Source organism: Oryctolagus cuniculus, chromosome 1, assembly GCF_051225735.1.
Source record: "Oryctolagus cuniculus isolate XC-2025 breed Fujian yellow rabbit chromosome 1, ASM5122573v1, whole genome shotgun sequence".
Taxonomy (NCBI): Eukaryota; Metazoa; Chordata; class Mammalia; order Lagomorpha; family Leporidae; genus Oryctolagus; species Oryctolagus cuniculus.
The window spans coordinates 13,388,925-13,400,048 of NC_142867.1; the positions used below are offsets into that span (position 1 = coordinate 13,388,925).

At 39.1% G+C, this 11,124-nt stretch overlaps 1 protein-coding gene across 1 annotated transcript; it reads right to left on the reverse strand.

Annotated features, from left to right (window-relative positions):
- Nucleotides 1-404: 404 nt before the first annotated feature.
- On the reverse strand, nt 405-6,018 carry LOC100344800 (olfactory receptor 5B3-like). Its single transcript, XM_008273288.3, has 2 exons — nt 5,116-6,018; nt 405-506 (listed from the first exon to the last, which is right to left on the reverse strand). The coding sequence occupies exons 1-2, from the start codon at nt 6,016-6,018 to the stop codon at nt 405-407; spliced, it is 1,005 nt and encodes a 334-aa protein (XP_008271510.2).
- Nucleotides 6,019-11,124: the final 5,106 nt, after the last annotated feature.

Sequence of the window (11,124 nt, forward strand, 5' to 3'; positions counted from 1 at the left end):
GGCACCGTGGCTCACTTGGTTAATCCTCTGCCTGAGGCACCAGCATCCCATATGGGCGCCAGGTTCTAGTCCTGCTTGCTCCTCTTCCAGTCCAGCTCTCTGCTGTGGCCCAGGAGGGCAGTGGAGTAATGGCCCAAGTGCTTGGGCCCTGCACCCACATGGGAGACCAGGAGGAAACACCTGGCTCCTGGCTTCGGATCGGCACCGTGCTGGCCGTGGTGGCCATTTTGGAAGTGAACCAATGGAAGGAAGACCTATCTCTCTCTCTCTCTCTCTCTCTCTCTCTCTCACTGTCTAACTCTATCTGTCAAATAAATTTAAGAAATCTTTAAAAAAGGAATATTATTTAAATGGCCTTGTAGGAGAAAAGAAGGGAATATTGCAGTAGGAAGAGGTAAAATATTTTAATAAGGAGAAACCCAGACTAGAAGATGTACAAACATGAAAGTTTGGGGAGATAAGGTCTCGTGTTTCATAGAGAGAAATAAGTAAGGTCTATAGAGTATCTTTAGTCACATAAAGGAAAATCTTTCTGAATTCTGATGTTGGCTCAGGATTAAAGTGGGCCAAAGTTCAGAGTCCTGTGGGGAGGAGAAAAGTTTAACTGATGCTGGTTCAAGTTGGTTAGTAAACACTTTGTTCTGACGGGTCAGTGAAGATGAACATTTTAGTTAACCATTTATGAGGGAAGAATAAACAAGGTGAGAGAGAATTCAGTGACGGGAAGTGGGATGTCAGGGTGACAGGGACAATAATGGTAGATCAAAAAATCTTACCTGAGTTCAAACTATTTTTCGTAGTGGTTGTTGAGAAAGATCATATAGTGACTCACCCTGAGGGCAGGAGACAATATTGATCTTGGCTAACAACTATTTCTTCTGATTTATCACTGGGGACTAGTAAGCTGACTACTCATTTTTGAGACAAAAAGTGAGGACTTTAGAGGGTCCCAGTCTTTGAACTTGTCATAGATAAACACAAAGAACATCTGTGAGTCCTATCAAAATCATGTAGGGACTGACAGGTCCTTGCATTAGGCAACTTCTGGAAGAAAGAGCATGTAGAAGGATTTGTTCAGCTCATTATTTTACAGAATCACAGGTCTTGGGTGAAGTTCAACATTGCCAGTCATTCAAAGAATTGCATCGGAAAAACACTTTGGCCTTAACCTTTTGACTTGCCCTGACAATTGGCTCTTTTTGCCACACTAACTAATTTGAAGGGTATTATGGAAGAGTCTCTCTATTGTGTGAATGATTCCTATTTGAATATGACTGCATAAGAAAAATCATCTGCAGATGAGTTTGAGACAACGTGGAGTAAATGGAACTCTCGTACATTAACAATGAGAACACAGAAGAGTTTAGACACTAGAAAACAGACAGTTCCTTATAAAGTTAAAACACACTTGCCATGTGACCTGAAAATGCACTCCACTAGAAATAAAACATATGTCCACCCAAAAATTTGTTCATGAATGTTTATGTTGAGTTTTTTCATAATTCTCTGTCTAGAAATTACTCAAGTGTCCTCCAAAATATTAATTGATCAACAAACTCTGAAACATTCATGCAATGGAATGCTGTTTATCAATAAAAGGAAACACAATACTAAATATGCAATCTTTAGATTTACAGATTGAAAGAAACCAGTCTCAAAACTTTACATGTGGCTGGCGCCGCGGCTCAATAAGCTAATCCTCCACCTAGCGGTGCCAGCACACCAGGTTCTAGTCCCGGTCAGGGCGCCGGATTATGTCCCGGTTGCCCCTCTTCCAGGCCAGCTCTCTGCTGTGGCCTGGGAAGGCAGTGGAGGATAGACCAAGTGCTTAGACCCCTGCACCCCATGGGAGACCGGGATGAGCACCTGGCTCCTGCCTTTGGATCAGCGCGGTGCACCAGCCGCAGCGCGCCAGCCATGGCAGTCATTGGAGGGTGAACCAACAGCAGGAGGAAGACCTTTCTCTCTGTCTCTCTCTCTCACTATCCACTCTGCCTGTCCAAAAAAAAAAAAAAAAAAAAACTTTACATGTGAAGCAAGTCCATATATTTGACCTCCTATACAGCAAAAAAACAGATTAAGTGATTGCATCAAGTTGGGAGTCAGAAAAGAGGAACATGATCACAGAGGAACATGAATGAATCTTTTGGGAATGTGGAAAATGATCTGTATCATTATTATGGTACTAGGCACACAAACACGTAATTTATAAAAGCTCAAGGAAGATTTGTTTAAAATTGGAGAGTTTTATTAAATGTAAATTTTGCCTGCAAAAGATGAATTTTAATAATGCAATTAATCTGCGGAGCTTTCTTTTAAGAAAATCTCCAAACCCTTACACATCCTCCTAAATAACAAATTGTTGGGGCAGAGAACAAAAGAGTGTGTGTACACTCATCCAGCCCTGCAAAAGATGCTTAAAGATATGTTACACACAGAAACACAGAAACACAGTCATCATATGAAAGAAGGTACAGGAAGAAAATCTCTCAGTAAAAGATCACAGGAAGGTCAAAGTATATATTAGAAATATCTTTGGAAAATGGCAGGGCAAAGTCACTACTTATCAATAGTCACATTGAATGTTAATGGCCTCAACTCCCCAGTTAAAACACACAGACTGGCTGAATGGATTAAAAAACAAAGCCCATTATTTGCTGTTTACAAGAAACACATCTTTTAAAGATGCATGCAGACTGAAAGTGAAAGGTGGGAAAAAGATACTCCATGCCAAAAAAAAAAAAGAGCTGGCATAGCCATCTTAGTATCAGACAAAATAGACTTTAACACAAAAACTGTTACAAGAGACAAAAAGGGGAACTATACAATGATTAAAAGTACAATTCAACAAGAAGATATAACTATTATAAATGTATATGCACCTAATTACAGGGCACCAGGCTATTTAAAGATATGTTAAGGAACTTAAAGGGAGACTTAGATTCCAGTACAATAGTATTGGGAACTTCAATACTCCATTCTCAGAAATAGATCAACCGGACAGAAGATCAACAAGAAAACAGCAGATTGAATGGACACTATAGACCAAATGGATCTAACAGATATCTACAGAACTTTCATCCTACACTTGAAGAATACACATTCTTTTCAGCAGTGCATGGAACCTTCTATAGGACTGACCACATACTAGGCCATAAAGCAAGTCTCAGCAAATTCAAAAGAATCTAAATCACACCAAGCATCTTTTCAGACCACAGTGGAATGAAGGTAGAAATTAGCAACTCAGGAATCCCTAGAGCATATGCAAACACATGGAGACAAAACAACATGCCCTGAATGTCAGTGGATCCTAGAAGAAATCAAAAGAGAAATCAAAAACTTTTTGGAAGCAAATGAAGATAACAACACAACATATCAAAACTTATGAGATAAAGCAAATGCAGTGTTAAGAGGAAAGTTTATAGCAAAAGGTGCCTACATCAAGAAATTGGAAAGGCACCAAATAAATGAGCTATCAATGCATCTCAAGGATCTAGAAAATCTGCAGCAAACCAGACCCAAAACTATTAGGAAAAATTAGAGAAGAAATCAACAGAATTGAATCCAAAAAAAAATACTACAAAAGATCAGCAAAACGAAGAGCTGTTTTTTAAAAAATTAACAAAATTGAAAACATTGTCACAACTAACAAAAAAAGGAGAGATAAGACCAAAATCAATAAAATGAGAGAAGGAAAAGGAAATATAACATATAACTCATTAAATTTTTCAGCTTGCAGTTTACAAATTCATGAACATTAAAATCTGAAGAGGGGATCTCTAAGGATCTCCTCTTCAACAGTCTGGAGCCCTACAGAAAATTCATATACTAAATGTCATCTTTAGGATCATGACTTCCTTCATGGAGAATCTTGAAATATATACTTTGATGAAATGAAACAATGCACACTGTCTATAGACATGTCAATTCCACTGGAATCTGTCCTATATTCTGCTCTCTCACTTCTCATTGCTACAGGGCATCTTCTGAGTTTCAAGCAACATTGATGGGGAACAGGACAGATGTGACAGAGTTTATCCTCCTGGGGCTAACCAATGCCCCTGAACTACAAGTCAGTATAATCATACTGATTTTTATGCAGTATTTGATATGGTTCACCCCCCAAGGGGCAGCTATGGCCGGCGTGTCGCTGACAGCACGCTGCACTGATCCGAAGCCAGGAGTCAGGTGCTTCCTCCCAGTCTCCCATGTGGGTGCAAGGCCCAAGGACTTGGGCCATCCTCCACTGCACTCCCGGGCCATAGCAGAGAGCTGGACTGGAAGAGGAGCAACAGGGACAGAATCCGGCGCCCCAACCGGGACTAGAACCCAGGTGCTGGAGCCACAGGCGTAGGATTAATCTAGTGAGCTGTGGCGCCAGCCATGGGCTTATTTTCATCCCTGTTTTACATCCTTGCTAGTACTGGCATAAGAGAGAGAAAATACACATAGAAACATTGAATAAATAAAGTCTCCTCCTTTTCCATACATGTGCAACCAAAACATTTAATACATCATTTTAGCCATTCTGAACAAGGGATTACATTTCTGTCACTGTATATATTTTTTCTAAAATATAGAAAAAGTAAAGATATATTATATTATATTATATTATATTATATTTGAGAAAGTAAGGATATTACTTCTATAATTTGATGTGGGAATTAAGATCTCATTAGGTGCCTGGAGAAGTTCACAAAGGAGTGAAACTTTGTTATTCTGCATCCTACAACATTTAAGCCACAATCCGATAAACAGTTTCGACTTCACAACAACCTTCTTTTCTTAAATTTTTTTAAAGATTTTTATTTATTTATTTGACAGGTAGAGATACAGACAGTGAGAGAGAGAAAGAGAGAAAGGTCTTCCTCTCATTGGTTGACTCCCCAAATGTCCGCAACAGCCAGAACTGAGCCGATCTGAAGCCAGGAACCAGGTGCTTCTTCCAGGTCTCCCATGCAGGTGCAGGGTCATCTTCTATTGCTTTCCCAGGCCATTGCAAAGAGCTGGACTGGAAGAGGAGCAACCAGGACTAGAACCAGCAGCCACGTGGGATGCCTGCGCTGCAGGCGGAGGATTAACCTACTGCACCACAGGGCCAGACCCCACAACAACCTTCTTAAATGCACGCTTAACCTCCTTGTTCCTCAAGCTGTAGACAACAGGGTTCAGCATGGGGATGACCATGGTATAAAACACAGACACTATTTTGTCTGTGTCCATGGAATGACTGGAGCTGGGCTGCAAATACATGAATATAAGTGTCCCATAGAAAATAGAGACTGCAGTGAAGTGAGAAACACAGGTGGATAGAGCCTTCTGGTACCCCGCAGCTGAGCGCATCTTTAGGATGGTGATAAAAATGAACGTGTAAGATATCAAGATAACAAACAGAGCAGAACAGATAACGAGGCTGGCTGCATAAACAAGAACCATCTCACTAACATGTCTATCAGAGCAAGAGAGAACCATGACTGCTGGAACATCACAGAAGAAGTGGTGGACCACATTGGACTTACAGAAAGAGAGACTGAATGTGTCTCCAGTGTGGATGGAAGCATTCAGGAAACCCCCAGTGTAGCAGACTGTGGTCAGACAAGCACATACACTTCTTGTCATGATGGTGGTATAATGTAAAGGTTGACACACCGCTACATAGCGGTCATAAGCCATTAATGCCAAGAGGAAATTTTCCACAGTGGCAAAGGCTGCAAAACAAAACATCTGGGCAGCACAAGCATTGTAAGAGATGACTTTGTTTCCCATAAGGAGACCAGCTACAACCGTGGGAGTGACTGCTGAAGAGTAGCAAACATCCACCAGAGACAGGTGACCAAGGAAAAAGTACACGGGAGTGTGGAGACGAGAGTCCCAGAGGATCAACACAATCATTCCCAGATTCCCAACCATATTGGTGAAGTAAATCAGAGTGAATATTATAAAGAGGAGGACTTGTAGTTCAGGGGCATTGGTTAGCCCCAGGAGGATAAACTCTGTCACATCTGTCCTGTTCCCCATCGATGTTGCTTGAAACTCAGAAGATGCCCTGTAGCAATGAGAAGTGAGAGAGCAGAATATAGGACAGATTCCAGTGGAATTGACATGTCTATAGACAGTGTGCATTGTTTCATTTCATCAAAGTATATATTTCAAGATTCTCCATGAAGGAAGTCATGATCCTAAAGATGACATTTAGTATATGAATTTTCTGTAGGGCTCCAGACTGTTGAAGAGGAGATCCTTAGAGATCCCCTCTTCAGATTTTAATGTTCATGAATTTGTAAACTGCAAGCTGAAAAATTTAATGAGTTGCCCAACATTGCAATTCTGAAATTGAAAAATCTACCAGTTCAGCCTTTCCCACATCAGTAAATTCTCAGATGTCTCTGCTGCTAATGTGCTCAAACTGGTCCACACAATTTTACATCTATAGTCACTGATTCTGCTCAACAAATTTGTAAGGTTGAATAACTGTTCCTTTCATTTACATTGTGAGTTTGGTGACTATATTTTTATTTATACAGTTGTTCATTGACTTGTTAGACTTTGGACACAGAGTGGTTACCAAGTCCAGTGGTCTTTTACTCAATTTACAATTACTCATTGTATTTATTGATCCAGTGTCAGTTTTTGAGTTTCACAGCAAATTTGCTGAAAATTACATGCATAGTGGCTTTGGTGAACTAATGGGGTAATATATAGTCAACAAACAAAATTCTGAGAGTGAAGGCAATGCACCGTATATGGAGTGTGTACTCTGGAAAGAGGTGTAGGTCAACTGAACATTTAAAATATAGGAATCACTGGTCCTTACCTTAACTTTCTTGGCTCAGATTTCCTTCAACTTCATGATGAAGATGATAATGAGATCTACCTCAAGGTGTTTGTAAGAGTTAAATGAGAGTACACATTAGGAAAACACACTAGGTAAAATGCTGGATGTTTAGCATGGCCTGACAGATGCTATTATCATTAGGATGGTATGTTGGTCCCTGTGTAGTTTGAGAAAAGTAAATGGCAACATGCAGGGCTTCAGGTGTGCATGAGGGTCAAGTTTGAAGCCTCACTCTTCAGTATGCACTTTTTCTGCACACGAAGTCCACTAACATTTTATGTGCCCTCTAGAAATTTGGGCTTTCTCCATATGACTGACTGCTCTTTACACCCATTTCATGCCATTCATTTGCATAACACCTACCTTGAAATGTGTATTTTAGTCTGACTTGAAATTGCCTATTTTTTCTCATCCCATTGTAGTATCACAGATACCAAAGGTTGAAATTCCATAGTTTGTGAGTTCCCTTTAGCTTGCAGATCTGTTTTGCTGGAAAGCCCAGAGTTGAAAATTTATTTCAATCTTTTCTAGTGTCAGAGTAGTGTTTTAAATTATTTATATTTTAATATTTGTCACCTTTGGAAGCATGCCCATTCTGTCGACTGCTCTTCCCTATTAATCTCTTCTTATTCCTTTAACAACTTCTCTTTATCAGTCTGATTTTACTGATTTTGAACACCTTAATGTACATAATCTCTTTGATCATACGCTTCGTTCTACAACATGTGATATGAACACTATACATGTCTAGCTGTGTGACTGTTTGTGTATGAGATGGATATTATTATTTCTTGTTCATTATTAAGGCAAATTGATGATATGTAAAGTTCAGTGATAGTCTACACTTCCTCACAGCTAGTATGTAGAAGCAAAAGACTCAGTATTTAATCCCAGTTCCATTCTAAACCAAAGGATGTGCTTTTGAATACATCACTGCCTACTTGTGCATGTGTATCAATAATAAGGATAATAAGGATGAGATTTAGAAATCTGAAGGAAATGTTAAAATGTAGTTTAGATCTTTATTATTCATTTAGGTACTTTTCTAATTTAAAGAACGGTGACTTAAAATTCTGTGTGTGTGTGTGTTATTCAACTATTAAAAAGACTGAAATTCTACCATTTGCATCAAAATGGATGCAACTGGAGAATATCATGTTAAGTGAAATAAGCTGGAAAAGATTATTATTAATTATATTATTATTTATCATAATGAAATTAAAATTATTATAATTAATAATATATTAATCCTATATTATAATTATACTATATTATAATTATTTATAATATATTATATTGTATTATATTATTATATATTATATTATTATATTATCATATATTGTTTTAAAAATATATAGTTTTAAAATTTCCAGCCAGAAGTCTACAAACTGAACACCTAGTGAATTAAGGACTCACCTACACCATCTTTCTGCCAACATTTTTTAGAAGTAGCATGACGATGTTTCATAAGTATCACCAAATATTCCATTGATGAAATTCAATATTTATTATCCAACTTCAATTTAGTGTTTTATAAAAATATCTATAACTTCTATTTCCATACTCAAATTGTAGTAGGCATGCTGCCTCTCTACTTTAGCATCAATTACACTTTTAACTAAAATTGTATAGTCAATAATATGCTTACCTTGGTCTTTGAAAACAAATGACAGTCTATCCTGAAAAGTAGTTAGGAAATTCATTCAGGGAATAAAGCATAAATATTCCAGAGAAATTCTCCTGCAGGTAGTAGTTAAAGATTCTGAGGTTTCTAAGGCAGTAAATATAAAGGTAAAGACACTTTTAGACATTCAGGTCATGACTGTACTATGCATTACTTTGGTATCCTTGGGCTAGCCTCTTGCCATTTCCCTTTTTAAAAACAAAGATTGTAATATTACCTTTCTTACATAATATACAGGATTGAGTTTAAAAGTAGCAAAGAAAGGAAGGTACACAAAACAGCTTGCTAACAGGTTAGCACTTTGAGATCACTGAATACTATTTTTGCCTTGAATGTTTTCCCTGACTATGGTTGTAGACACCTAGAATATCTTTCCGAGGAAGGTCTGTGTTCAATCAGAAGTATTAACATGAATATGAAGGAAATACAACCAAAAAGGCCCAGTGTGCAATTTGCTCCATCTAAAATGAAATCACCTAGAGTCACATTGGGCTTCAGAAGGTAATGCACGTGACCCATTAGGGAATGGTGGAGACATGGAGCTCTCTGGGGGTGTCGCCCGTGAAGACATCTACTGCTCCTCATGCCACTTTCCTAGGGAAGAAGCGATTAAACTACCTGCCAGAACTACAATCAGTATATCAAGTGTGCAAGCATATTTTTGGGTTATTTATATTATTTCTTGATTCTTTCATTTCTAAAACATATGACTTACAAACAGTTATATGCATACTTTTTAGTGCATACCTCTTAAAATTTGATCAAATATATTTTCATGTTACCACTACCATGGTCAAGAGTAATTAATGTTCTTAAACTTCTTTGTTTTTTTTTTATTTTATTTTTTTTGACAGACAGAGTGGACAGTGAGAGAGAGAGACAGAGAGAAAGGTCTTCCTTTGCCGTTGGTTCACCCTCCAATGGCCGCCGCGGCTGGTGCGCTGCTGCCAGCGCACCGCGCTGATCTGATGGCAGGAGCCAGGTACTTATCCTGGTCTCCCATGGGGTGCAGGGCCCAAGCACTTGGGCCATCCTCCACTGCACTCCCTGGACACAGCAGAGAGCTGGTCTGGAAGAGGGGCAACCGGGACAGAATCCGGCGCCCCGACTGGGACTAGAACCTGGTGTGCCGGCGCCACAAGGCGGAGGATTAGCCTAGTGAGCCGCGGCGCCGGCCCAAACTTCTTTGTTATCAACCTCTTCTCCCATCCACTGATCTTGAAAACACTCAACTCTTTTTATTCACATGATTTTTTCTTTGCAAGAAAATCCTGAACCTGAATTTTAAAGCATGTCCAGCTCTGGCCCATTTCCCTTGGTATAATTCATTTGAGGTTATTCACACTGTTACCTGTTACCTTTTTATTTTGAAATTTATTCCTTTATATGGACTTTACATTCTTTTCCATTCCCCAGCTTAGGAATATTTATGTTGTTTCCATGTTTGGTGAAAACAAATAAGGCTGATTTCATTACACATTTCTCTAAAGTTCTGTGTGTGAATATAGACTTCGATTTCATTTGATTAAATACTTATGAAATGCTTCCTAACTTATTCTGTAAAGCCAAAATCATGTATACCAAAAGTTAGACAAAAACATTAAGGAGGGAAAATGATAGACCACTATCCTACTTGAATATGCCAAAAACTGCTAACCAACCAAATCAGTGAACATATTAGCATATTTGTAAACCATCAACGTGGAGAACTTATTCCCAGTATGTAAAGGCACTTCCATAAGAGAAAGTGAATGTAATAGGCAAAATTAATATGATGAAGGGAAAATAGAATCATCTTATCAACCCAGAGTAAGCAATTGCTAACATTTTACATTGTTTCTTGGCAAGAACTGCCAAGAACTCATAAATGGATCCCCATAAACAACAAAGAACACTTTTATGGCTTCACAGACAAGTTAGAGAGGATAGTGGAAAATGAGCAGGAAAAGTCTTCAAAATAGAAGGTGGATTTGCAGTCTTTGCCAGGTCACGCCTACCTGGAATAGACAGTTGTGCCTATCATGTTGTTGCACTTGCAGAGTTTCCAACACCTTATCTTCTTAAAAAAAACCAAGGCACAATTTGAAGATCTCAACTGACTTATTGGGTAGAACAGAAAAGTTTGGTTGCACCTGGAAATATATGTGGTGAAGAGGCAGCTTAAATTGCCATGATTTTCCCCCTTTTTGGAAGTTTCAGAACTGTCAGAACAACAATTATTTCTAGAGTTGCAGAAGAGAATATTCTCTTCAACAAACAGTGTGGGGAAGGCACTGTGGCTTGGTGGGTAAAGCCGCTGCCTGCAGTGCCAGCATCCCACATGGGCGCCCTTTGAGTCCCGGCTGCTCCAGTTTCAATCCAGCTCTCTGCTATGGCCTGAGAAAGCAGTGGAGGATGGTCCAAGTCTTTGGGCTCCTACACCCACGTGGGAGACCCAGAAGAAGCTCCTTACTCCTGGCTTCAGATGGGTGCAGCTCCGGCCATTGTGGACAATTGGGGAATAAACCGGCAGTTGGGGGGACCTCTCTCTCTCTCTCTGCCTCTCCTTCTCTCTCTGTGTAACTTTTCCTTTCCTTTAATAAATCAATAAAACTTAAACGCAACA

Coding starts and splice junctions, on each gene's coding strand:
- LOC100344800 (XM_008273288.3), bottom strand. CDS start 6,018: ATGGGGAACAGGACAGATGTGACAGAGTTTATCCTCCTGGGGCTAACC. Junction 507..5,115: donor TTAAGCGTGCATTTAAGAAG/GTTGTTGTGGGG, acceptor ATGTGACTAAAG/ATACTCTATAGACCTTACTT.